We start from the raw sequence: 25,472 nt of genomic DNA on the forward strand, positions 1-25,472 counted from the left end.
AAGACTCAGGAGTCCTGGGCTCAAGCCTGTCCTATTTCAAAACAGAGAATCTGAAGCCGGGAGTTCAGATGCTCCAGAGCTAGACATGGAACCTCCCAGGACCTTCTTTTCCAGCCCACTGCCTCCCACACTCCACTCCTCTACGACTCAGCACAGCTGTTAGTTTTCCAATCCTCCTGGGCCGGTGGGGGTGAGTGAGATTGGTTGTTAAATCCAGTAGCTCTAAGACTTAAGACCAGATATTCCGAACCTGGTCCAACTGCACCATACTACAGGCTGCAAGGGCCACCAGCTTCTCAGCCTGCAGAGATCTGAACCACCCCCTCCCTGGAAATCCAACCCTCTGACATTTAGACACACCAGTCTGAGCCCTGAATGTCGTTTAATTCTGATAGCTCCAGGAATGTGAGACCCGGGGTCCCAGATCCCCTTCCCCAGCTCCTTCAGTAGGCTCAGAGTCCCTCCCACCTGCCCTGCCAGCTGCGCAGCGTGGGAACGCCCCAGCTGGGCTGCATCGGAGCTGTCAGGACAAGCTGTGCGGTTCCCAGCCTCCCTGCCTGCCAGAGCCATGGTACTGCTGCCTCCTAGCCGTCGCCCGGCAACCACTCGGAGGGGCCCGGGACAGCTAGGCGGAGAGAAGGGACTGGTGGGTACTGCCGAGTCCTGGGAAAGAAGAAGCTCGGGGCGGAGCGGGGAGAGGGAGGGAAGGGCTGGATTCCTACAACTTAGAGTGTGTTAAGGCTTGCAGAGATAACACAGCAGCAGGGATGTATTTGGGAAAGTGGGGAGCTGAATCCCTCTTTTCTCATGACTCCCAAGTAGTCCTTCAGCACCTGGGTGCCCTCTCCCCGACCCGCAGGCCCACGGGAGCCTGGGCCCCGCCTCCCCAGGGCTCGAAAACTGGTGAAGTCTCAGGGGTTCCCATTTATAGCTTCGTTTCCACTCAGCTCAGTCCCTCCTGGGTCCGGGCTGAGCAAGTTTCTTCCACTCTCTTCTCTCCTCCTCCTCATGCCCGCCTCCCCTTCAACCTCAGCAGGGCGCAGGTGTCCAACACGAGCAGAGCCCCCTCCTTGGACCCAGATGTTACAGCTCTCAGACACCGTGATAACGCAGGGGTGCCCTCCTGCAGCGCGAACCGCGACCCGGAGAGCCCGTAGTCTTGGCACGCAAGCCGCCCGAGTTTCTCAATGGGAAGAGGGCGGGTAACCAGGGGGCGTGGCGAGTAGGATCCCGCCCTCCCGCGGGTCTTTCGCAGACCCAGGGTGTGCAACCCGCGAGCAGTACAGAGCATCGGAGGCTGCGGATGAGCCAGATTTCGGGGACTCCAGGCCAGACGTAGAACCCTCCAGACTGGAGTGGGGGCGGGGGAAGTGGGGTACAGAGAGGGGTTCCAGTCCAGCGTGGTGAGAGGCGTACTGTCAAGGAAGAAGTTGGAGAGGAATCAGTGCAACCCAAAGTCTACGGGATCTTGGGGTGCACGCACAAACACACACGGGATGCTGGGCCCCGCCCTCCTCGTCCTCCTCTGCAGCTTCAGAGGACTTGCAGGTACCCTCGAAGGGCGCAAGGAGGGTTATTTGTCCGTTCCCGCCTTGCTTGTGAAAAATAGACTAAGGACTGACTCCTAATCCTGGGTGTGAGAGAGAATTTTGGAGGCGAGAGCTTCTGATCTGAGGAAGGAGGGCTATGGACTGGACCTCCCGGGTCTTGCATAAGGGAATTCTTGACTTAATCTCAGCTCTTCTGTCCCTCTTCTCCTAGGCCCACTGCCCCATTTTCTCCAACAGCCAGAGGACATGGTGGTGTTGCTGGGGGAGGAAGCCCGGCTGCCTTGCGCTCTGGGAGCATACCGGGGGCTTGTGCAGTGGACTAAGGATGGGCTGGCTCTAGGGGGCGAAAGAGACCTTCCAGGTGAGTCTGGGCTGCAGCTGATGGTTTCAACTTTCGAGATTGGTTGGCTTCCAGTGAATATTTGGGAATCCCAAAGTTTTAAGACGATTGTTTTTTGGGGGAGGGGAATGTGATTCCTTGTGTCTGGAAACTTTTTATTCTAAAGTATCATGTAAATGCATAGACAGTTTGCCAGTAATTATAGTCAGTTTGCCAGTAATTATAGTCATATAATTAATGCATAGGCTACTGCGAACTTCTCAGAAGCCCCGGCCCCTTAACGTTCCTCTATGGTGGGCGAAAGGTAGTGTTTTATCTATTTTTTTTGGTTATTTGTTTTGTTTTGTTGTTTGAGCTGGAGGGGGGGGGTCTGCCTCTGCAGCCCAGACTTGCCTCAAACTCAAAATCCTCCTGCCTCAGTCTTGAGTGTTGAAATTACAAGCGTGCAACACCTACATCTGACTTAACCTAACTTGATGGGAATTGTTTTCCTGTATTTCTTTTTGACTTCTTTTTTAAAAGATGTATTTATTTATTTATTTATTTATACAGTATCCTGCCTGCAGGCCAGAAGAGGGCACCAGATCTCATTACAGATGGTTGTGAGCCACCATGTGGTTGCTGGGAATTAAACTCAGGACCTCTGGAAGAGCAGGCAATGCCCTTAACTGCTGAGCCATCTCTCCAACCCCTCCTTTCTGGCTTTTTAACTCACAAATTTGTGGTGACTATAAATTGACAGGAGGTTTAGAATCTCTCTGAACCCAGACAGTGTCTCACTGTGTAGTCCTGGCCAGCCTGGTTTTCCTATATAGATCAGAATAGCCTCGAACTCAGAACTCAGAGAGATGTACCTGCCTCGTACTGGAGTTTAAAGGTGTGCTCCACCACACCTGGCCTCAGCATGTATGTTTGTTTGGTTGGTTGGGCTTTGGGTTTTCGAGAAGGGTTTCTCTGTAGCTTTGGAACTTGTGTCCTGGAACTAGCTCTTGTAGACCAGGCTGGTCTCGAACTCACAGAGATCCACCTGCCTCTGTTTCCCTAGTGCTAGGGTTAAAGGCCTGCGCCACCACCACCGGCCTCAGCATGCATGTTTTAATGGTGTTTTGTTTTGTTTAAGATATATTTATTTATTATATATACAGTGTTCTGTCTGTCTGTATGCTTGCTGGCCAGAAGAGGGCACCAGATCTCATTACAGATGGCTGTGAGCCACCATGTGGTTGCTGGGAATTGAACTCAGGACCTCTGGAAGAGCAGTCAGTGCTCTTAACCTCTGAGCCATCTCTCCAGTCCTTTAATGGTGTTTTAGCATCGAATGTGTGGCTCTTATCTGCTCCCTGGGGTGGGATTCCTGGAGATAAAGACTTGAGACCAGGAGTTCAGAACTTTTTATGGTCTCTTCTGTCTTCAGGGTGGTCCCGGTACTGGATATCAGGGAATGCAGCCAGTGGCCAGCATGACCTCCACATCAAACCTGTGGAACTAGAAGATGAAGCGTCATATGAGTGTCAGGCTTCACAAGCGGGCCTTCGATCACGACCTGCACAACTGCGTGTGTTGGGTGAGGATGAGTGAGGACCCAGCCCATTTGTGCTTTGGGAGCTGGAGGTGGGGAGTGGGGCAGCTAGGACTGCTCATGAATAGTGGAGTCTAAGAACCCTGGGGGACTGGTGGGTGGAGCTGAGAGGATCAGAGGCTCTGCTTCCAGGATGCAATTCTGACCCCAGATCTGCCATGCAGTCCCCCCAGAAGCCCCCCAGATACTAGGCGGCCCCTCTGTGTCTCTGGTTGCTGGAGTTCCTGGGAATCTGACCTGTCGGAGTCGAGGGGATGCCCAACCTGCCCCTGAACTGTTGTGGTTCCGAGATGGGATCCGGCTGGATGGAGCCACCTTCCACCAGGTTGGGTCTCAATCTCTTTGCCATTCTTTGTTCATTCAGCGAGACTCAGGGTCCACCTTGATCTCAGGCTCATCTAGAGGGAATAGCAGCCATTCAGGGTTGAACTATGATTCAGGTCAAGAGCCAGGCATCTTGGTTCAGTCAGCTGCTAATTACTTGCTCCTGTATATGGTGTTTAACCTCTCTGTCCTTTGTTTTCTTTATGTATACTGTGGAAAAAATAGTAGAGTTACCTTATAGGGTAATATAGAGAATTAAATAAACATGTGAATGTCTAAAAATATCTAATTCATTGTAAGCACTACCTATGTAAGCTATAGATAAGATCATTGTTAGTATGGGGTGTGGTAATACACACCTATAACCCTAGAACTCAGGAGACTAAAGCAGGAGGGTCATGAGTTCAAAGCCAGCCTTGGCTTCAGAGTGAGACCCTGTTCTAAAAAGAAAAAAGTGTCGTCTATCTATCACCTCCAGACCACGCTGAAGGACAAGACCACTGGGGCAGTGGAAAACACCTTATTCCTGACCCCTTCCAGTCACGATGATGGAGCCACCTTGATCTGCAGAGCCCGGAGCCAGGTCCTGCCCACAGGGAAGGACACAGCTGTTACATTAATCCTGCAGTGTGAGTGCCGTTGGTCCTGGAAAGACCAGGGTGGGCCTGGACTCTTGGGTCTGACACAACAGAAGGGGGATTGGGTGGGGACTGAAAGCTCCTGCCTTACCCTCACAGATCCCCCCGTGGTGACTTTGTCTGCTGAGCCCCAGACTGTGCAGGAGGGAGAGAAGGCGACTTTCCTGTGTCAAGCCACTGCCCAGCCTCCTGTCACCGGCTACAGGTCGAGAAACGCCCCTTGTCTCTAGCAGAGTACGGGAGCTTGAGGAGGGGCAGGGCGACATTAATATCGTCTCTGTCTCCGCAGGTGGGCGAAAGGGGGATCCCCGGTGCTCGGGGCACGTGGGCCAAGGTTGGAGGTCGTAGCAGACGCTACATTCCTGACTGAGCCGGTGTCCTGCGAAGTCAGCAACGCGGTGGGCAGCGCCAACCGAAGCACCGCGCTAGAAGTGCTGTGTGAGCAGGGGCGGGGCCGTGGGTGTGGTCGAGGTGGGCGTGGCTGGCCGAAAGGCGGGGCTAGAGCCAGTAGTAGGGCGAGGTTTAGCTGGGTCAGATCAACCTCTAAGCGAGGCTGGAGGTGGGGGGGTTTGTGGTAGCGGACTCTAAGTGGCGCTGTTGCCTGAATACCCACACTTGTACCTGCTCGTGTTTTGGAGCAGTTGGTCCTGTGTCAGGGGCTCATTCTAACCCACTCCTCTCTCTCCTCTAGATGGACCTATTCTGCCGGCAAAACCGAAGCCCGTGTCCGTGGACGTGGGGAAAGACGCCTCCTTCAGCTGCGCCTGGCGAGGGAACCCACTTCCACGGATTACCTGGACGCGCCTTGGTAGCTCTCAGGTGAAGTTCGATATGGGGTCTGGGACGTTAGCTGGAAGTGGTCTGGGCTGTCTCCCCGAGTGTTGTCTCTGATACCCCTTCCTTGTGCCAGGTGCTGAGCTCGGGGCCCACGTTGCGGCTTCCATCCGTGGCGCTGGAGGATGCCGGTGACTATGTGTGCAGGGCTGAGCCGCGGCGCTCGGGTCTAGGAGGCGGCACAGCGCAGGCGAGGTTGACGGTGAACGGTGAGAGACCCCGAGGGTCTTGGGGTAGGGGATGGGCCGAGAGGGCGTGCCCCTGAAAAGGAAGTTATAGGCTGTGGGACTGAGGAGTGGAGCCGGACCTGTAGAAGGAGAGGCAGGTCTAGTCTGTAGAGTGGCGTGGCCTGGCTTCTCAGGGGTGAAACCACAGTGACCATGTCTGACCTCGCCTCATTCAGAACTGGTTTTGGAGAGGTCAAGACCTCTGCTTCATGGTCTATAGTTTCCATTCCAGCTCCACCGGTAGTGAAGGCCCCGATTCCTGCGCCTGCCTTCCTGAGGGGCCCTGCTCGACTCCAGTGTGTGGTGTTTGCTTCCCCTGCCCCGGACTCCGTGGTAAGAAAAGGAACCCTCACCCCTCTGACACATCAGCCGTGATCCCTGCCCCCCACGCCTGACACTGACATCTCCCACATCCTACCAGCCCTTCTCTGCTTCCTCAGGCTCTGAGTTGACCTCCTTTTCTTTGGTTTTCTAGGTTTGGTCTTGGGACGAGGGCTTCCTGGAGGCAGGTTCACTAGGCAGGTTCCTGGTGGAGACCTTCTCAGCCCCTGAAGAGGAGGGAGGACAGGGCCCAGGCCTTATTTCTGTGCTACACATTTCCGGGACCCAGGAATCCGACTTTATCGGGGGCTTTAACTGCAGTGCCAGGAACCGGCTGGGTGAGGGACGAACCCAGGTCCACCTGGGTCGTAGAGGTGAGTTACCGACCCAAAGACCCTGAAACCTGAAGATTCCAAACCCCACAAACACAGCGATTCCCAAGATTGGAGCCACAGAACTATAAGGTCCCCAAATGCAAAGAATCCCTAAATCTCAGCACTTATGTCAGTGAGATGACACACGAGGTAAAGGGACTTGCCACCAGGCCTGATGACCCCAGTTCAGCCCTCAGAGCCCACTTGGTGGGAGAGGACCAACACCCAAAATTTGTTCTTTGATCTTCGTTCCCACACTGTAATATGCACTCCCACATACATATATGTACATACAATAACATTTGAAATGTAATTAAAAAAAAGTGGGGGTTGGAGAGTTAAGAGCACTGGTTGTTCTTCCAAAGGACCTGGGTTCAATTCCAAGCACCCACATGGAGGCTCAGAGCTGTCTGTAACTCCAGTTCCAGGAGACCTGGCACCCTCCCACCAATGCATATAAATTTTTTTTTAAAAAAAAAGCTTTTATTTTAAGTATGACTCTCTTGAATCACAAGACCCCAAATCAATAATTCTCTGAAATATAGAGCCCTAAGTAGAAGGCCATTCCATACCTGGATGCCACAAACCTGGGAAGTTGAAACAGAAGACCCTCACGTTCTGAGCAGCCCTAAAGTTAGGGAGTTTGTTTGTTTATGGGGCACACTCCTGCTGCAGTGTGCATGTGGAAGCCAGAGGACAACTCTGTAGGACTCCGTTCTCTCTTTCCATTTTGTGGGTCCCCAGGATCGAACTCAGGCCTTGGTAGTAAGCGCCGATACCCACTGGACCATCTTGCCAGCCCTGTTTGCTTATTATTGGTGTTTTGGTTTTGGAGACAGGATCTCCGATAGCCCACGCTGAACTTACAGGCAGTCCTCCTGCATGGTCCTAGGCTGGGGTTACAGGTGTGACTCACCCAGGGAATTTAAAGTTACATGCTCTCAAACTGTGAATCCCCAGGCCTGGAGAGACGGCTCAGAGGTTAAGAGCATTGGTCTTCCAGAGGTCCTGAGTCAATTCCCAGCAACTGCATGGTGGCTCACAACCATCTGTAATGAGATCTGGTGCCCTCTTCTGGTGTAGAAGCATACATGCAGACAGAATACTGTATACACAGTAAATAAATAAATCTAAAAAAAAAAAAACCAAACCAAACCAAACCAAACCAAAACAAACAAACAAAAAAACCAAAAACCAAAACCCAAAACCCGTGAATGCCCAAATGTCCTCAGACACCAAATATAGCACACTGTGAATCTTGGGAAATCCCAAACTTGGCAGCCTTTTGAACCAAGGAATCCAAGCCCTGAGCCCAGTTCCCTGTTACCCCGTCTTCAGACCAGCCTTCTCAGGAGACCCCATATGTTCTTTACAGACTTGCTGCCCACCATACGGATTGTGGCTGGAGCGGTCTCTGCAGCCACCGCACTCTTTATGGTCATCACTGGAGTGATTCTCTGCTGCTGCCGCTATGGCAAGTATCAGCCTTGGGACCAGGCTCCATTCCTGGCCCGCTACGCTTGCACAGGGCTCATCCTAGTGCACGTTCAAGTTCCCTCCCTAGCCCTGACTCAGTTTCCCCAGGGTCTTCCCATCTCCTTTCCGTTGCTTCCTGGCCATGGTTCTCCTTGGTTTCCAGCCTTCCTAGCCCATTTTGCCCAGTCAGTTCTGTTCCCAAGTCTTCGTCATCACAAAATATGACCTCACTTGTCGCTCTTCTCTTACTGTCCTGGGCCTCAGGCTCTTTCTCCAAGCAAAAGAACTTGGTCCGGATCCCAGGAAGCAGTGATGGCTCCAGTTCACGCTGCCCTGAGGAGGAGGCAGGTGGCAGTGAGGAACAGGTAAGATACAAGTTTCCCTATATCTGTGCTTCCAGACCAAGATGACAACCTAGTCTAACCCACCCTCAAACTTAAGTATGAGCCTAGTCTTTCTGTTATTGTTTGAGACAAGGTTTCTCTATGTAGCCCTGGCTGTCCTAGAACTTGCTATGTAGACCAAGCTGACTTCCTAGAACAAGCAAAGTCTGGATGAGTTGGGGAGAGAAGGAGGGAGGCAAAAAAGGAGGGTGGGGGTCAGGTCGAGAGACAAGCATGATCAAGCACAGACAAGAGGCTCTAACTGGGGCTAGGATTGTAGCAGGCAGTGGACTGCTTGGTTAGCTCAAGACCCTGAGGAGTTCAATTCCCAGCTCTATATAAACTCCAAATCGGAGATCCTCCAGCGTCTGCCTCCTGAATGCTGAGATTAAAAGTGTGTGCCATTATAACAGCTTGGTCCCAGTCTTAAACTCAATGACCCTGGACCCACAGTATCCTCACAAATGCAAATGCGTTTTGTCCCCCAGTTACGCTTTCCGCTCACTATGACCCCAAAGCCTTCTTTACTGTCTTAAATCCAGCCTCCAGGCCTTCCCTTCAGCCTGACCTCCAAAGGAAGGCCCTTGGGATCTGGCAGCAGGATAGGGTGATCTTCTGAGCACTGCCTCTCATTTTTTTCCCCTCCTTCAGGGTCCCATTGTGCACCCCGGCCACAGTGACTTGATCCTTGATGAGAAGGAGGCTCTGGAGGCAACGGTGAGTACTGGGGAGGAGCCGACTATTAGTCACTCACTCTCTACCTCTCCTCAGTTACATGCTTAAAAAAAAAGCTTTTTGGAGGCAGGGTCCCACACTATAGCTGGCTTTGGACTCCCAGCGGGCTCTGTCCTGCAGCTTCTGGGTGCTGGGATTACAAACTAGGACTTCAGATCTGGTCACCACCCTTGGTTACTTCCCTGCTTCAGTCTCCTTCTTTGGTTTCTGTCACTTTAAGACCAATATTTGCAAGGTGGTGATGCACGCTTTTAATCCCAGCACTCAGGAGACAGAGGCTCTGAGCTGAGGCCAGCCTGGTCTACAGAGCGAGTTCCAGGATAGCCAGGGCTACACAGAACCCTGTCTAGAAAAGAAAAAAAGAAGCAAAAAAGCCACAGAGAAACCTACCTCTAACTCCTCTGGGCCAGCTCACCGGCTCACAATCTCCGCAGACTCCTTATCTTATTTATTATTTCGCCTTGGTCTCCAGGCCTTCTTTCCCCATCAGCCATGTTTCATGCCTGTAGCTGTCTTTTTGGCTGTTCTCTACCAGTCAGGAGCCTTACTCCCACTATGTCCCACCCAAACATCACATTTCCCAAAGATGGCCCTGCTTTGAAATCCTACCTTAGGATAGATGCTTCAGTTTCAACCCTGCCTCCCATTCTAAAGCCCCACTCCCTGACTTTTCTTTGAGGCAAACCCTCGTGTATTTCAGGCTAGCCTCAAACTGAGTATGTAGCCAAGAATAATCTTGAGCTCCTGATTATGCTCCTGAGTGCTATGGTTAAAGGCATGTGCCACCACACTGAGTTTATGTAGAGCTGGGAATCGAACTGAGGTCCTTGAGCATGCTAGCCAAGCACTCTACCAACCGAACTACATCCCTAACCCCAGCTAAAGCCTCTTGTCTATACTTGATCATGTTTTTCTCTTGACCTGAAGCCCACCTTCCCTTCTTGCCCCCCTCTCTCCCTCCCTCTCCCCAACTTCAGTCAGACCTTGCTTGTTCTAGGAAGCCAGCACTTCCCCTATCTCTGGCATCTATGTGCCTGGCTCTCTCTGTCTCTGCCTCTGCTGTTTCTAGTTTCTGCCATCACACCTCTCTCTAGGTCCAGCTGTAGCTCAGTGTGTCTCTCCACCCACGATCCCTGCCTTCCTATACCTTCATGTTCCTTACCAAGTCTCACTTGCTCCCCAGGATCCAACCAATGGTTACTACAAGGTTCGAGGAGTCAGTGTGAGCCTTAGCCTTGGGGAAGCCCCCGGAGGAGGCCTCTTCTTGCCACCCCCCTCTCCAATTGGATTTCCAGGAACTCCTACTTATTATGACTTCAAGCCACACCTGGACTTAGTACCCCCCTGCAGACTGTACAGAGCGCGGGCCGGTTATCTCACCACACCCCATCCCCGTGCTTTCACAAGCTATATGAAACCCACATCCTTTGGACCCCCAGATTTGAGCTCTGGGACTCCCCCCTTCCCCTATGCTACCTTGTCTCCACCCAGCCACCAGCGTCTCCAGACTCATGTGTGAGTCTCAAGAGCGTCAACTTGCCGTCGTGTGCTGTGCACTGTTCTGAGGAATCAAAACAAGTTGATGGCCTACTCCTCCAAAACTGAACACCAAAGGAGGGAAACAACCGCCAGGATCATTGATGTGTGGTTGGCTCAGCCAAAGGGGATGCACCAAGAGGGAGCAATACGACCACTATACCCACTTACTCTCCTGTGAGGAAAACACTCAAGTTTGAATAAAAGACATTCAAATTCTTTGCAGAGGGACAAAGACAGGAGGTGATGGGAGTCAGGGCCATGGCTGGAAGGATTTTCTAACCAGTAGATAAGATATTTGAAAATGGCCATCTGCATCAAAAATAATGATAGCATAAGACAAATCAAGATGAACGAAATAATTCCACCCATCCACTCCTGGCTTTCCCAGGAAGGGGAACTTTGGCCAAAAAAAGTATAGCCAATATGGCCGTTCATTCTATGAGAACTCTAGATGACCACTATCTTGAGTCCTTCCTTAAAGAGTTGACTCTAAGGACTGGGGATGGGGTGAGAATAAAAGTGATAAAAAGGGGTGTGTATGTGTGTGTGTGTGTGTGTGTGTGTGTGTGTGTGTGTGTGTGTGAAGGAGGAGGCATCAGTGTGTGTGGGGGGGAGAAAGGGTGAAAAGACTAAGAGCACTGGCTGCTCTTCCAGAGGTCCTGAGTTCAATTCCCAGCAACCACATGGTGGCTCACAACCATCTGTAATGAGGTCTGGTGCCCTTTTCTGACCTGCAGGCATGCATGTAGGCAGAGCACTGTGTACATAACAAATAAACCTTTAAAAATAAATAATGAATAAATAAATAAAGAGATGAAGGGGATTCTTGAACTAGGAATATTTGTGTTTAATTAGAAAAAAGGGCAAACAGGCAAACGTGCTTGTGGAGTCTTCTTGAGTTTTCCATGAACGAAGAGATCCATGAAGTTGTCCCATCGTCCTACCCTAGCCTAGGCTGTCATAGGAGTAAAACCCTCCATCTTTTCTCAGCCTCTTGCTACCTGCTTGCTACTGTAGGCCATTTCATTTCTTTTTTTTTTAAGATTTATTATTTTTGTCTTACGTGTGTGGGTGTTTTGCCTGCGTGTACTTCTGTGCACCACATATGTGCCTGGTCCCCCAGGCCAGAGAGGACAATGGATCCCCTGAAACTGGAGTTACAGACAGTGTAGGTGCTGGGAATGGAACCCAGGTCTTCTGGAAGAGCAGCCAGTATTTTTAACCACCAAGGCTTCTCTCAACAGAGTTTAGCCTGGAGTTCTTGATCTTCCATCCTTAGCCCCTCCTGGGATTATAGGTCTACACCACCATCCCACTGTAGACTCCTTTAATAACATACCCCTGCCTCACCCACACCCACACTGATGCACACATAGTTGAAAACAAAAGACAGACAAATGTGGACAGGTTCCCACAAGACGCACACCTAGAAGTCCACACAGAGCTGGGCTGCCTCAGTCGGCCAGGGGAAGGAGAATATTCTACACTCACTTGAGAGACAAAATAGTGAGCCCTTCAGGAAGAAGATTCGAGCTGGCCCTTAGAGTGAGGGAAATGAGGCTCCGCGGTCCTCAGGTGCTGTGTTGCACCTGACCTGAGCCATCTTTAAAGAACGGGTTTTTAGATGGAGAATTTCAAGGTCCAGAGACCTGACAGTTAAGGCAGGAAGACTGAATTCCTAGGTCTGAGGGAAAGGCCGAGAGAGACTTGGTGAGAAGGCACCAGGCCTAAGTTACTGCTTTGTCTTTTGAGATTGGGTCTCAGGTAGTGCAGGCTAGGCCCAAACTCCTCTTTTCCTGCCACCACCTCTCAAGTGCTATGATTACAGGCTTGCTTTCGCACTCTGCTTCTGTGTTCTAGACTGGGGAAATTTTGGAGGTTTGTATTCCTAGGACCTCAGCAGAGGAGTTTATGGAGCCCCCCACTGCTCCGTCACACACACACACATACACACACACACACACACACACACACACACACACACACACACCCTATGTTTTTGCATCCTTGTTGGAGGACAAAGGTGATGGTGGGTGTCTGAGTTTGCCAGAAGAGAAGGCTAAGGGTGAAAGTCTTAAGACAGGACTCAAACTCCAAAACTGCTGAGGCCAAGGACTGAGTCTGGTGACTGGGCCTTAAAGTCTGGCGTGACACCATGATTCTCGAGAGGCTAGGGCTTGGCTCAGTCTCCCTCACGGGGTTCCCAAGCCGCTCAGTGCGCAAAGCCGCCACGCTATTGTCCTGGCCCGGAAGGCGGGGCTGGCGCGGGGCGGGGCTGGCGGCGCCGGCGCAGCCCGGGGGCGGCGGGAGGAGGAGGAGGCGGCGGCGGTGGTGGCGCTGGTAGCTCCTGTCACCGTTGGGGCCGGGCTGGGCCGGGCGGGAGCGCAGGGGACTTGAGGGCGCGAGGCCCGGACATGGGGCCCGCCAGCCCCGCCGCTCGCGGCCAGGGCCGCCGCCGGGGCCCGCCGCCGCTGCCGCTGCTGCTGCCACTGTCGCTGCTGCTTCTGCGCGCGCAGCTCGCCGTCGGGAGCCTGGCCGGTGGGAGCCCCAGCGCGGCCGAGGTGAGGCCCGGCCGGGTTCTGGGGATGGGGGGAAGGGGTGGGACCGGGCCTCTGGACCTGGACGCGACCCGGCCACCGCAGAAAGCGCTGTCCTTTTAGCCAGGTGGCCTGCTCCGTGAGCTCCGAACTCTAGGTTTTCCATCGTCTGACTTCCCTGCCCCCTCCCACCCGCATCGTTGGACCTGTCTTTCCAAGAGCCCCTGGTCCTAGAAATTCAACTCACCCCTAGCCGACAAAGCCCCAAGCCCTGCCCACCTGAACGTAGGACCCACTAGGCAGCAAGCGCTTGGATCTTAGAATCCAGGTCCCTTGTATCCCCTGGACCCACATGAGCCCCCTGCCCCCTAAACATCCAGGAGTCCAGGCCTCCACCCACTACTCAATCCGGATATAGCTCCCCAGTTCTTACGGGCCTGATGTGCAGGCCTTCAGGGAAGCCAGGCCCTTTCGTCTTTGCACCCCCTCAATGGGAGCCCGAACTGGAGATGGGGGGAGGTGGGGCCAGAACGCCTAGATTGCCCCCCAACCCACGATTCAAGTTTAACCCCTTCGGGCTCCAGAGCCAAGACGCTGGGGCGGGGGCGGAGCCTGTCTTCTCAGCAACAAGGCCGCGAGAAACCCAAGGGAGGGGGACCGGGTTCACCATAGCAACGGGAGAGCTGGGGCGCTCTCGCCCCACGGGATCTGTTTCCCGGGGAACGATCCCTCCACCCAGGAGAGCTTAGAAGGATGTGGTGCTAGGGGCAGGTGTCCATGTGGGTTTTAGGGAGCAAGGTACCAGATAACCCAGATGCCAACGTTCCTCGGGCCCTCACTGCTCCATCTGCCTCCACTCCCAGGCTCCGGGGTCAGCCCAAGTGGCTGGACTATGTGGGCGTCTAACCCTTCACCGGGACCTGCGCACCGGCCGCTGGGAACCAGACCCACAGCGATCACGACGCTGTCTCCTGGACCCGCAGCGTGTGCTGGAGTACTGCAGACAGGTGGGCGGGACCCATGGGTAGAGGCGTGGTCAGTGGTCAGTGGGTCCAAGCTGGGGTGGGGTCGCCCTTGAGGAAGCCAGACTTGAGAAAGGCCACGACCAGGGAGGTGGGAGGTGGGAGGTGGAAAGCCTAGGGAAGTCCGGGGTCTGTGGTCAGCGAGGAGGCGAGGCGGGTCTAGGGCAGAACCTATTTTGAGATACTAGGAGGGAGAAAAACTGCAAAAACGTCGGCGAATCAAGATCGCCTGAAGAGTGGCAGGGTTTAGAAATCTGTGGAGCTATTTAGAAAAAGTGTGAGTGTGAGTGGGCGTGGCCAAACGAGAGGCTGGGCTTAGATAAAAAGACCTTCAAACCAACCAGATGCGGAAGCGATGAACCCAATGAGAGTGGGTTCCAAGGAGGCGTGAAACGAAAAGGCGGGGCTAACTCCTTGAGAAGAGTTACTTAGAAGCTAAACAGAAAGGCAGGGCAGGAGAGAGGGCGAGATATTTTAAGAAAGAAACCTGATGGGGGAAGGGTGGCCCTGAGAAGTTGATCACCAAGACCACCTGAGAATGGCGAACTTAAGGGACAGCACTAGGGGCATGACCAACGGGCACCCGAGGCTTAGCTACCTGTTAGTGCTACAGACAAGAAAGTAAAGCCCGGGAGATGTCATGCATACTAGAAACTAGAAAAGGGAATGACCAAACTGAGCATAGCAGACCCAGTTACTGGAGAGGCTAACATAGAAGGAATGCAAATTGAAGGCCTTCTTAGGCTGCAGGATGTTCAAGGCCAGCTTAGGAAGCTTATCGAGACTTGGTTTCAAAATAGAGAGTAAAATGAGGGCTGGGCCTGTAGCTCAGTGATAGAGCACTTGTTCGGCATGCAGGAGTCCCTGAGTTCAAACCCTAGGACTGCAAAAACGAGAGAGCTGGGGTAGCCAGTGGGTTGATGTCCACTTCCTGGTCCACACAGATGTACCCAGAACTACACATAGCCCGCGTGGAGCAGGCTGCACAGGCCATCCCAATGGAGCGCTGGTGTGGTGGCACCCGCAGCGGCAGATGTGCCCACCCTCACCATGAGGTTGTGCCCTTCCACTGCCTACGTGAGTCACCTGTTGGGGGGTGGGAACTGAGGTGAAGTGGGAGTCTCTCAGAGATGAGGTTCTGAGCTTGACTCAGACCTGCACTGGAAGTCTGGATGTCAGGTAGAGACCTCTGAGGAGAAGGCCAGGGCTGGGCTGTTAGGATTCTGGTGTCTCCCATTCTGCAGCTGGTGAATTCGTGAGCGAAGCCCTGCTAGTGCCCGAAGGCTGTCGGTTCTTGCACCAGGAGCGCATGGATCAGTGTGAGAGCTCAAGCAAGAGGCATCAGGAGGCGCAGGAGGTGAGACCCTGGCTAAACCTAGAACTCTAGGCCCTTCCTTCCAGGACCCAAGAGTGCCAGCTGGGATGTAGCAGTTCCATCCCTCATCCCCTTCTCCTGGAAGCCAGCATCCAGGCTCCCCATCCGCACCCTCCAACCAGGTCATTCTGGCCTCCGGGCCTCGTCTTCCTGCAGGCCTGCAGCTCCCAGGGCTTCATCCTGCATGGCTCTGGCATGCTTTTGCCCTGTGGCTCCGATCGGTTCCGAGGTGTGGAGTATGTTTGCTGCCCGCCTCCAGCAACTCCCAACCCTTCTGGGATGGCAGCTGGGTAAGTGGCAAGAGGCTCTCTCTGTGCCCTTCCCGGAAGCCTGGGAGCCTAGCTGGAGACCTTACTGCCTGAGTCTTCTCCTTCAGTGACCCCTCTACCCGGTCCTGGCCCCTGGGGAGCAGAGCAGAGGGAGGCGAGGATGAGGAAGAAGTGGAATCCTTCCCTCAGCCAGTAGATGATTACTTCGTGGAGCCCCCTCAGGCTGAAGAAGAGGAGGAGGAGGAAGAGAAACGGGTCCCACCTCCCAGCTCCCACACTCCTGTCATGATCAGCAAAGGTGAGCTAGTCTCCCTGGCTCTCATCACCATTTGTGGTTGGGGGGGGGGGGCTGCGGGGCACCTCCAGGAGTGACCTGGTGGGAGGGGAACAACTGGGGAAATGGAAGAGATGTCAGTGGCTCTGGATATGGTAGAGGTGGATTAGTCCTTGGAGAATGAAGAGGGAGAGACCCACAAAGGGGCGATTAGAGGAGGAGGGGGTCGTTCCATTTTGGGCAATGCTTTGAAGAAGATGGTGTGATAGGTTCCAGAATCTTGCCAGTGCAGGTCAGGCCTAAACCAGATGTGTGCTGTCCTCTGGTACATCCTGGGAAATGTACTTCTCTGAGAGGAAAAGTGACTTGCCTGCCTGATCCTTTGTCCTGCAGTCACGCCCACCCCTAGGCCCACAGATGGTGTGGATGTTTACTTCGGCATGCCTGGGGAAATCAGCGAGCATGAGGGTTTCCTGAGGGCCAAGATGGACCTGGAGGAGCGAAGGATGCGCCAGATTAATGAGGTGACGATACCAGGAAGCCCAGGGTCACCACGTGACTCCATAAACACAGGGAGATTCTTTTCTTTCTATTTCTTCTTCTTCTTCTTCTTCTTCTTCTTCTTCTTCTTCTTCTTCTTCTTCTTCTTCTTCTTCTTCTTCTTCCGTTTTTTAAAAATTATTATTGCTTGAAACAGGGTTTCCCTATTTAGCCTTCCCTGTCTATCCTGGAACTCACTCTGTAAACCAGGCTGGCCTTGAACTCACAGAGGTTCTAAGTGCTGGGGTTAAAGGCATGGGAAATTCTTTCTTGACACTGCCTTGAAAGATCGCCAAGCATCTGTCTACCTGAGCCCTCAACATCTCTCTCTAAGATGACACTGGATTACTGATTAATGCCACCAGACGCTACAGAAACTCTGGTCTGGCATACAACCTGGGAGTTGGTTGAGCATAATTGCTTTTGCCTTAATCCTGACACTTGAGGGGCTGGGGCAAGAGAATGAGAAGTTCAAGGCCAACCTCTAATGAAACAGAGTTTGAGACCAGCCTGGAAAAATACTCCTCCGGCTATTTCTTCTTGGGAATCCAAAATCCAGTGGCCCTAGGTGATTTCATCCTCATGAGCCTTGGAGATGGGTGGGGGACTCCCTGTGAGGACCACAGTAGCTCCTGGGATTCTGAAGCCCCCCTACTCACCCCCAGGTGATGCGAGAGTGGGCCATGGCTGACAACCAGTCGAAGAATTTGCCAAAAGCCGACAGGCAGGCCCTGAATGAGGTAGGACGCCCTTCGCTGAGTTTCACTCACGCCTCTATCCACTTCTGGGGGCCCGCTGTATCCATTTCAACCCCCTCCTACTCACCCTGGCCCCGCCCATCCAGTCCCAATATTTGCGGCTGCCTGGGATTCAGTCCGAGCCTGATGCAAGCCGCAGAGCAAGCACTGCCCTCTGCTGGCTGACTTTGGACCCTCTCTCAAACGGAGCCTGCTGAAGTAACAGCCAGTCCTCTCATTTGTTCCTCAGTTCCTGTGTAGCAAAGCCGGTTTGCTAACTCTTGGCCTCACGCTCTTGCCGCCGTCTTTTTCTTTGTACAACCCTACCCATGTAGACTCCTCTAGCTCAGCCCCCACACTCGGGCCTCACCCGATCGGCGTTGTGGAGGCTCAACCTGTTTTTTGCTTTAGAGCTGCCGAAAACTTCCTTTATACCTTAAGTTGGCCAGTTTTTATTTTTCAGATTGTTCCCACCCAATCTTACAGCCTACACCCTCAAACTAGGTCGCAGTAGGCCAGCCCTACCCCAACTCCTTTGGACTTCTGTCCCCACATTGCTGTCAGGAAGGAGACCCACTGAAGCCCACCCTGGTTGCCCTAGACTCTCACACACCCCCTTTCCTGCTTCTGTACCCCTCGCTAGCACTTCCAGTCCATTCTGCAGACCCTGGAGGAACAAGTGTCTGGTGAGCGACAGCGCCTGGTGGAGACCCACGCCACCAGAGTCGTCGCTCTGATCAACGACCAGCGGCGAGCTGCTCTGGAAGGTTTCCTGGCGGCGTTACAGGGTGATCCGCCTCAGGTATGGAGGTAGCGGTGGGGGCAAACAGGAGTCTTAGGATCAGCCTAGACAATCTTGGTTCCCTCCCGCAGGCTGAGCGAGTTCTGACAGCCCTGAGGCGCTACCTGCGAGCGGAACAGAAGGAGCAGAGGCACACCCTGAGGCACTACCAGCATGTGGCCGCTGTGGACCCAGAGAAGGCCCAGCAGATGCGCTTTCAGGTACAGGCATGCTTCGGGACGCAGTCGCCCTGCAAGCCCAGACTCCTTTCTCAGACTCCTTTCTCTCTAAAAAAAAATGTTATGTGGATGAGGGTTTTGCTTGCTTGTGTGTTTGTTCATCACTTTGTGCCTGGTCTCCGGGGAGGCCAGAAGAGGGTGTTGAGGTTCCTGGAGCTGGCCTTACAGACAGTTGTGAGCCCCCATGAAGGTGAGGGGAATTAAACCTGAGTCCTCTAGAAGAGCAGCCTGTGCCTTAGCTGCTGAGCTGTCTCCCCAGGCCCCAGATTCTCCCCTTGACCCTCACTCTCAGCTTAGAACCCTTCAGTCCGCCTGGAACTTCCCTTTCAGGTCCCCAAAGCCTTTCCAGTCCCTTCATTCCTATTCCTCAAATCCCATATTTTTGATGATGGAACACTGCCCCTAACCACACACACACACACACACACACACACACACACACACACACACACACACACACACTGTGCTTTTGATTCTCTTCTTGTCCCCAGGATTCCTGCTTCCTGTCCTTTGGAATCCTCTGTCCTGTCTCTTGGATTCCTTCTTCCTACCCCTTGGACTTTATTTCCTTTCCCATAATCCTTTTCCTTGAGCCTGGAGCTTGTCCTTCAGCCTGCAGCCTTCCTCTCTTGCCCTACCTGTTTTCCCTAGAGCCCCTGCTATATACCCCGAGATTCTAATTCTGCTCTCTTGGACATTCTCTCCTGGTGCACAGGTACTACTCTCCTCTGTGCTCTAGAATGTTCAAGTCTTGCCCTGAGCCTGTCCTTTATGCCAGTTCCTGTTCTCATGACAGCCTGCAATCTGTTCCTCTAGCCCTGCTTTCTCCCTCTGATCCGCGTATCTACTTTCTTCATCTGTACCATATCTCTCTTTCTTTTGTTTTGTTTTTGTTTGTTTGTTTGCTTGCTTGCTTGCTTGTCTGTCTGTTTTTGGAGAGAAGGTCTCACTATGTAGTCCTGGCTGTCTGGTCTGGAGCTCACTATGGCCTCAGACCCACAGAAATCTCCTTCCGCCTCCCACGTGCTGCTATCAAAGAGGCCTGTGCCACCACACCCAGCTCTAGATCCTGTTTTTCTAATCCTACCCTCATCTTGTCTCTGGTACCCTGCTTTTCCTGGGGCCACCCTTTTTCCAAGCCTTGAACTCTGGTCTTATACATAGCTCTTCCTTCTCTTTGGACTCTCTTCTTCTTCCTCAGTTTCCCCTGTAACTGGATGTCTGACCCTTGTGCCCCACTTCCTGCCCATTCTCCATGTTCTATTTCCTTGGATCTTATTGAGCCCCTCCTTCGCCTGCTCCTCTCTGGGCTGCATGGCTTGCCTCACCCTCCATCCACACTTACTCCCCACAGGTCCAGACCCACCTTCAGGTGATTGAAGAGCGAATGAACCAGAGCCTGGGGCTGCTTGACCAGAACCCTCCCCTGGCTCAGGAACTGCGGCCCCAGATCCGTGAGTGCCCATTATTTTTGTCTGAGGGCAAACTTTGACCCCACCCCAACCCTCCATCTCTCATTCTTCATTTAAATCACTTTAGGACTTGGTGGCTCTAATTAAGAACCATCTTCCTTTGCACTTAATTTGAATTATTTTTCTCTGGTCTTGACTCAGCTATTTGGTTCTTTTGGTGTTAAGACTACTAGTCAATTGTACAGTTTGATTTTTGTGATTGCTTTTTTGAGACAGGGTCTTACTTTGTAGCACTGACTGACCTGAAACTTTGTAGATCAGGTTAGCCTTGAACATTGAGCAGTCCTCTTGCTTCTGCCTCCCAAGTGCTGGGGTTACAGGCTTGTGCCCCCACACCTGGCTAGGTTTTTGTTTTTTGGGGTTTATTTATTTATTTATTTTTTCTTAGTATAATATTGGGATGGAACCCAGCTAGGCAAATGCTCTCCCATAACGCAGATCACCAGCTTTTGGCTTTTTTGTTTTTTGTTTGGTTATTTGGTTTTTGGAGAAGTGTTTCTCTGTCTTTTATGACTGTCCTGAAGTTAGCTCCATAGACCAGACTGGCCTCAAACTCACAGAGATATACCTACCACTGCATCCTGAGTGCTAGAATTAAAGGTGTGCACCGCCATTGACTAGTGGCTTTATAAGACAAGGTTTTGCTCTGTAACTGAGGCTGGCCTAGAATTCACCACGTAGCCCAGGCCAGCCTCATATTCTCAGTCCTCCTGCCTCTGTTTCTCCAGTGTTGGGATACAGGCATGCATTGGCCATACTCACCTCAAAACCTGGATAGTTTCAAGTGTAGTGGCACACACCTTTAATCCCAACACTTGAGAGGCAGAGGCAGGCAGATCTCTGAGTCTGAGGCTAGCCTAGTCTACAGAGCCAGTTCTAGGACAGCCAGAGTACACAGGGAAACCCTGTCTTAAAAGGTAACCAACTAACTAACTAATTGGATAATGCTTAGGATGGAACCCAGGGCCTTTTATGTACCAGGCATGTGCACCACTAAGCTACTCCCCCTGGATTATTGAGTCAATATTCTATTGTTAGAACAAGTCACAAGGCAAATCCAGACTCACAGGAGCGAAGGACCAGAGAGTATTTCCCTGCACAGCCCTCAGTTTGCTGTGACTTACTTCTGGATGTCCCAGGCCTAGCCCTAAACTTCCTGATATTTAAAGAGGTGGCGTATTGCAAATTCAGCCTCCATCTTTCCTGCTGGGGGCACGTCTCCCCAGCTCCCCACCTTGCAGGTCCCCTCAGTGTTGTTGGCCTGGAGCCATCTCTGTTGTCTCTCCTACCTCCCACCCATTCCACTTCTCGGGTGCCCTGCGCCTGTGCCACTGTAGTGTCTCACACTCACCTTCGCCGTCTCTCCACGTGTTCCTGCAGAGGAGCTTCTCCACTCTGAACACCTGGGTCCCAGCGAACTGGAAGCCTCTGTGCCCGGGAGCAGCAGTGAGGACAAGGGTGGGGTTCAGCCTCCGGAATCCAAGGATGGTGAGTGAGCCTGAATGTAGAATACCCACTTTTGGGAGTCAAGCCTCATTTCCTTTGCAGTGTTGGGGGAGTCCTTGGCCTGAAGGAAGAAGCCAGTGAAGAACCCAGGGCTCTGTGTGTGTGCTGAGCAAGAGTTCTTCCACTCAGTGCTGGCCCCAGCCAGACAGTCTAGGGCTGGAGAGATGGCTCAGTGGTTAAGAGCACTGGCCACTCTTCCAGAGGTCTTAAGTTCAATACCCAGCAACCATGAGGTGGCCCACAACCATATTTAGTGGGATCTGATGCCCTCATCTGGTATAGAGGTGTACATGCAGATAGAGCACTCATACATAAAATACATCAATAAATCTTTAAAAAACAAACAAGTCGGAGCCAGAGGTAGGCGGATCTCTGTGAGTTCGAAGCCAGTCTGGTCTACAAGAGCTAGTTCCAGGACAGGCTCCAAAGCTACAGAGAAACCCTGTCTCAAAAAAACCAACAAACCGACCAACCAACCAAACAAACAAACAAACAAAAAGCACATTCTAAGTTACCTGGGCAGGCCTTGGACTTCTGATCCTACAGCTTCAGCTCAGATTATAGGTCATGAGGCCCCACTCAGTTCTTAGGTGATTGATACAGGGTCTCACTCTGTAGCTCAGGCTGCCCTAAACCTCACTATTTAGCCTAAGCTGGCCTCAAATTCATGGTCTTGTTTAGCGTTTGCAAGCACTGAAGTTGCAGAAGTGTGCACCATCATACCCAGCATGCAACCTTCTTACTAATTCTCCAAGGTCTGGGGGTGTCTGTGCCAAACAATGGACAGGAAGGAATAAGGAGGGATATCTGGGGCTGCAGGGCCTCTGTGGGATTCTTGGTCCTGGGGGGTGGGGTTCTCTACTCTTTCTCTCATGGCCTCCTCTCTTGACTATTTCTCCCATCTTCTTGCCCCCTCCTGCCAGCAGACACCCCAGTGACCCTTCCAAAAGGTAAGTGTCACACGCAGACACCCCAGCCACTAAATCCCACTGAACCCTAAGCCACAAAGGAAAAGGACTGTGTACAGCAGAAGCCCAGGCCTGCTGGGGTGGAGTCTGGTGCCCTTTCTGACCCCTCTGGAGGTGTCTGGACCCTCGAGAGTGAGATGTGACTTGTGCTGCGTAGGGTCCACAGATCAAGACTCTTCCTCCCCTGGCAAAGAGAAATTATCCCCCCTGGAGCAGTATGAGCAAAAGGTAAGTGGGGCCTTGGGCTCCCAAGACAATAAGGGTCTGGACCCTCGGTGGAAGGAAGGTTCTGGAAGCTCGCTGGGGACGTGGACTCAGTGTACCTTAGGGAACCTCTGGGCCGTGGGGCCATAAATCAGGGTCGGTGACATCTCCTGCTCCCCCAGGTGAACGCATCTGTCCCAAGGGGTTTTCCCTTCCACGCATCAGATATCCAGAGGGATGAACTGGTAAGAGGACGCTGAGCCTGGGGGGAGAGGTCAGAGGTCAGTGTCCAGGCTGTGGCCTTCAAAGCTGCACTGGATCCTGGTGGGCCTCCATGATGATATTCCTTCCCATAGGCACCAGCTGGGACTGGAGTGTCCCGAGAGGCTGTGTCGGGTCTGCTGATCATGGGAGCTGGAGGGGGCTCCCTCATTGTTCTATCCTTGCTGCTTCTGCGCAAGAAGAAACCCTATGGGACTATCAGCCATGGAGTGGTGGAGGTGAGAGGCGCAGACATCGCGGTGGGGGGAGCAGTAAGCAGTGAACTCGCACCCGCCCCCCCCCAGCGTCCCCTCCCTGCCCCTGTGCCCTGAGCCCTCCCTTGGCCCTATTGCAGGTGGACCCTATGTTGACCCTGGAGGAGCAGCAACTCCGGGAACTTCAGCGGCATGGCTATGAGAACCCCACCTACCGCTTCCTGGAGGAACGACCCTGACCCTACCCCAGCTGCCTTCAGCTGAGCCCAGACTGCCCCTCTTCCCGGCCCCCAGTCCCAACTCCCAGCCTCTGGTGGGGGAGGGAGATCTTGACAAATTCATTCTTATTTCCCCTTCGCAGTTCCAAATCCCACCCCCTTAGAAATTCCCAGCTGCTGCCCTAAAAGGGACCTCCTCACCTTAATTTATTTTATGTTAATTTATTGCTCCTTAAGGTGACCACCACCTGGGTCCCAGTGTATGTCGCTCCCTGGAATTCACCGTCCCATGTTTCTTCACTAACATCCCAATAAAGTCGTCTTTCCCACCACCAGCTGTCCCGCGTTTCTATTGGAGAACCCTTGTTCATCTTTTTTCAGCCCAGGCTTCTTTAAACTGGGTTAGGGGTAGGGGTGGTGGCGCACAACTTTAATTCCAGCATTTAGGAGGTGGAGGAAGGCGGATAGATTTCCGTGAGAGTTCCAGGATAGACTAGAATACATAGAGAGGCTCTGTCTCAAGCAAAACAAAACAAAACCCAAACCAAATAAACCTAATTGAGGGTGCTTTAAATCTGGGTGGGGCCTGTGGGAAGATTTACCGCGTAGAAGGGCGGGACACAGAGGCTTTGGCTGGGCTTTTCCCAGGCCCGCCAGGGAGCTTTCCGTGGTGCTGAATGTGTCGCTACTCCAAGCTTCCCTCTTCCTCTTGCTTTTTTCCCTCTCTAAACTTTAAAAAAAGAATGTTGGGGCTGAGCGGAGAATGCGTGCCACGCTGTGTGGGCGGTGGTGAGAGATAACGTGCAGGAATTGCCTTCCACGTGTGGGTCCTGGGGACACAACTCAGGTCTTGGGGTTGGAGGCAAGCATCTCCCCCCCAGCCCCCGCCCTATCATGTTCCCCGTCCCCCACCACTTCCCCGCCATAAGCCAGCCTTCTGTTTACAGTCAACAATGAGCGCCCATTTCAACTTTCCTGTACTGGGAAGATTGGAAATATGTTCACGCTTTTTTAAAATTTTTTTATTTTTATTTTTTTGAGACAAGGTCTCAAAAATACACAGCCCTGGCTCTCCTGGATCTGACTATATGGGCCAGGCTTGCCTCAAACTCACAGAGGTCCACTTGCCTCTTCCTCCTAAGAGGATATTCCAAGGAGTAGCCAGGCATGCTCGTCATGTACTCTGCCACGAAGCCACATTCCCAGCCCCTTGCAATCCCACACCAGCGTCCCGAAGATAGATATTTAACACCAGCGGCATGCTAAACTCTCTCACACCCAGCTTGTGATTTGTTAGGATTAGCCCTCACCAATGGTGTTACCTGTGCCAAGACAACTGTTAGGAGGAGCCCAGGTCTATATGTGGAGGTATTTTAACAGTACCTGATACTTAGCAAGTTTTTGTTCAGTGACTTTTAAAACATTAGGAAGAGAATGGGGCTATAGCTTAGCCTCTCAATGCTTACCAAGCATGCATCGAAGCCCGGAGCTCAACCCCCATTGCTGTATAAAGTGGATGTGGCAGAACCTGCTTGTAATCCCAGCACTCAGGAGGTAAAGGATCAGAAGTTCAAGGTTAGTGGGTGACAGTGAGAAAAGGTGCTTGCTACTAAGACTGCTGACCTGAGTTCTATCCCCTCAGGACTACCTGGTAGAAAGAGAGAATCACTCTCACAAACTGGCTGCTAACACTCCCACTCCCTCCCTCTACATGCTTGCACACAAATAAGCAATACACACATAAATAAATGTAACAGTAAGGTGAAGTTCAAGATGGTGCACGCCTTTGACCCCAGCCCTCAGGAGGCAGAGGCAGCAGGAACTCTGTGAGTTCAAGGCCAGCCTGGTCAACAGAGAAAGTTCCAGAACAACCAGGGCTACACAGAGAGTCTTTCTCAAACAGAGAGCAAAAGAGAGGGGTGGGGGTGTCAAAGTCAACCTCAGTTACATAGCAACTTTCAGGCCAATTGAGAGTACATGAAACCCCAGATAAAAGATTTATTTATTTTTATTTTATTTGTATGAGTCTTTGCCTGCATGTTTGTATGGGAACCACATTTGTGCCTGGTGCTGCAGAGGCCAGAAAACAGCACTGTATCACTAGGAACTGGGGTTACAGATGGTCAGGAGCCACCATGTGGGAGCTGGGATCCAGACACAGATCCTTTGCAAGAACAGCCAGTGCTCTTAATCACTGAGCCAGCTCTTTAATTCCAATAAAAATTTTCTTTAAATTCAGCATTGTTCTCTACTACATTAGTTTGATAATAAACTGCACTTCATGAGACCCTATCTCAAAACACATTTAAAAACCCAAACTACCCAAACCATGTTTTAGAGACAAATACTCATGGTGCTCACCCTGTGCCAGGCTTCAATTTTAAAAGTAAATAAGTAAACAAATAAACAAATAAATGTGCATGGCCAAATTCCAGGCTTTTCTCTTGGATTAGATAAAATTTTCTTTTCTAACACAACTGCCCAGCAGGGGGCAGTCATGCACCAAATGTTACCATAGCGACTCCCGCTTTTCT

General features: G+C 52.3%; 2 protein-coding genes across 3 annotated transcripts; both read left to right on the plus strand.

Moving 5' to 3' along the window:
- The first annotated feature begins 1,026 nt into the window (after window positions 1-1,026).
- On the plus strand, window positions 1,027-11,151 carry Kirrel2 (kirre like nephrin family adhesion molecule 2). Its single transcript, XM_048438445.3, has 15 exons — window positions 1,027-1,548; window positions 1,762-1,911; window positions 3,305-3,454; window positions 3,634-3,794; window positions 4,272-4,422; window positions 4,531-4,636; window positions 4,721-4,869; window positions 5,123-5,250; window positions 5,342-5,474; window positions 5,725-5,825; window positions 5,968-6,187; window positions 7,563-7,661; window positions 7,928-8,028; window positions 8,698-8,763; window positions 9,965-11,151. Exons 1-15 carry the CDS (start codon window positions 1,497-1,499, stop codon window positions 10,298-10,300), a joined length of 2,103 nt encoding a protein of 700 aa, XP_048294402.3. The 5' UTR covers window positions 1,027-1,496; the 3' UTR covers window positions 10,301-11,151.
- A 1,534-nt stretch (window positions 11,152-12,685) lies between these two features.
- Window positions 12,686-23,270, plus strand: Aplp1 (amyloid beta precursor like protein 1). Of its 2 annotated transcripts, none has more exons than XM_087906717.1 (17): window positions 12,686-12,881; window positions 13,721-13,864; window positions 14,824-14,956; window positions 15,124-15,236; window positions 15,411-15,544; window positions 15,631-15,821; window positions 16,191-16,321; window positions 17,003-17,077; window positions 17,718-17,876; window positions 17,948-18,076; window positions 19,449-19,548; window positions 20,947-21,054; window positions 21,996-22,022; window positions 22,198-22,268; window positions 22,427-22,489; window positions 22,601-22,744; window positions 22,861-23,270. In XM_087906717.1, the coding sequence occupies exons 1-17, from the start codon at window positions 12,735-12,737 to the stop codon at window positions 22,957-22,959; spliced, it is 1,968 nt and encodes a 655-aa protein (XP_087762843.1). In that variant the 5' UTR covers window positions 12,686-12,734; the 3' UTR covers window positions 22,960-23,270. The 2 variants fall into 2 exon arrangements, with proteins under 2 accessions (XP_087762843.1, XP_087762844.1); XM_087906718.1 differs by having other exon boundaries at window positions 21,999-22,022.
- The last annotated feature ends 2,202 nt before the right edge of the window (window positions 23,271-25,472 follow it).

This window comes from Myodes glareolus, chromosome 1 (genome assembly GCF_982192425.1).
Source record: "Myodes glareolus chromosome 1, mMyoGla1.1, whole genome shotgun sequence".
In the NCBI taxonomy this organism is placed as follows: Eukaryota; Metazoa; Chordata; class Mammalia; order Rodentia; family Cricetidae; genus Myodes; species Myodes glareolus.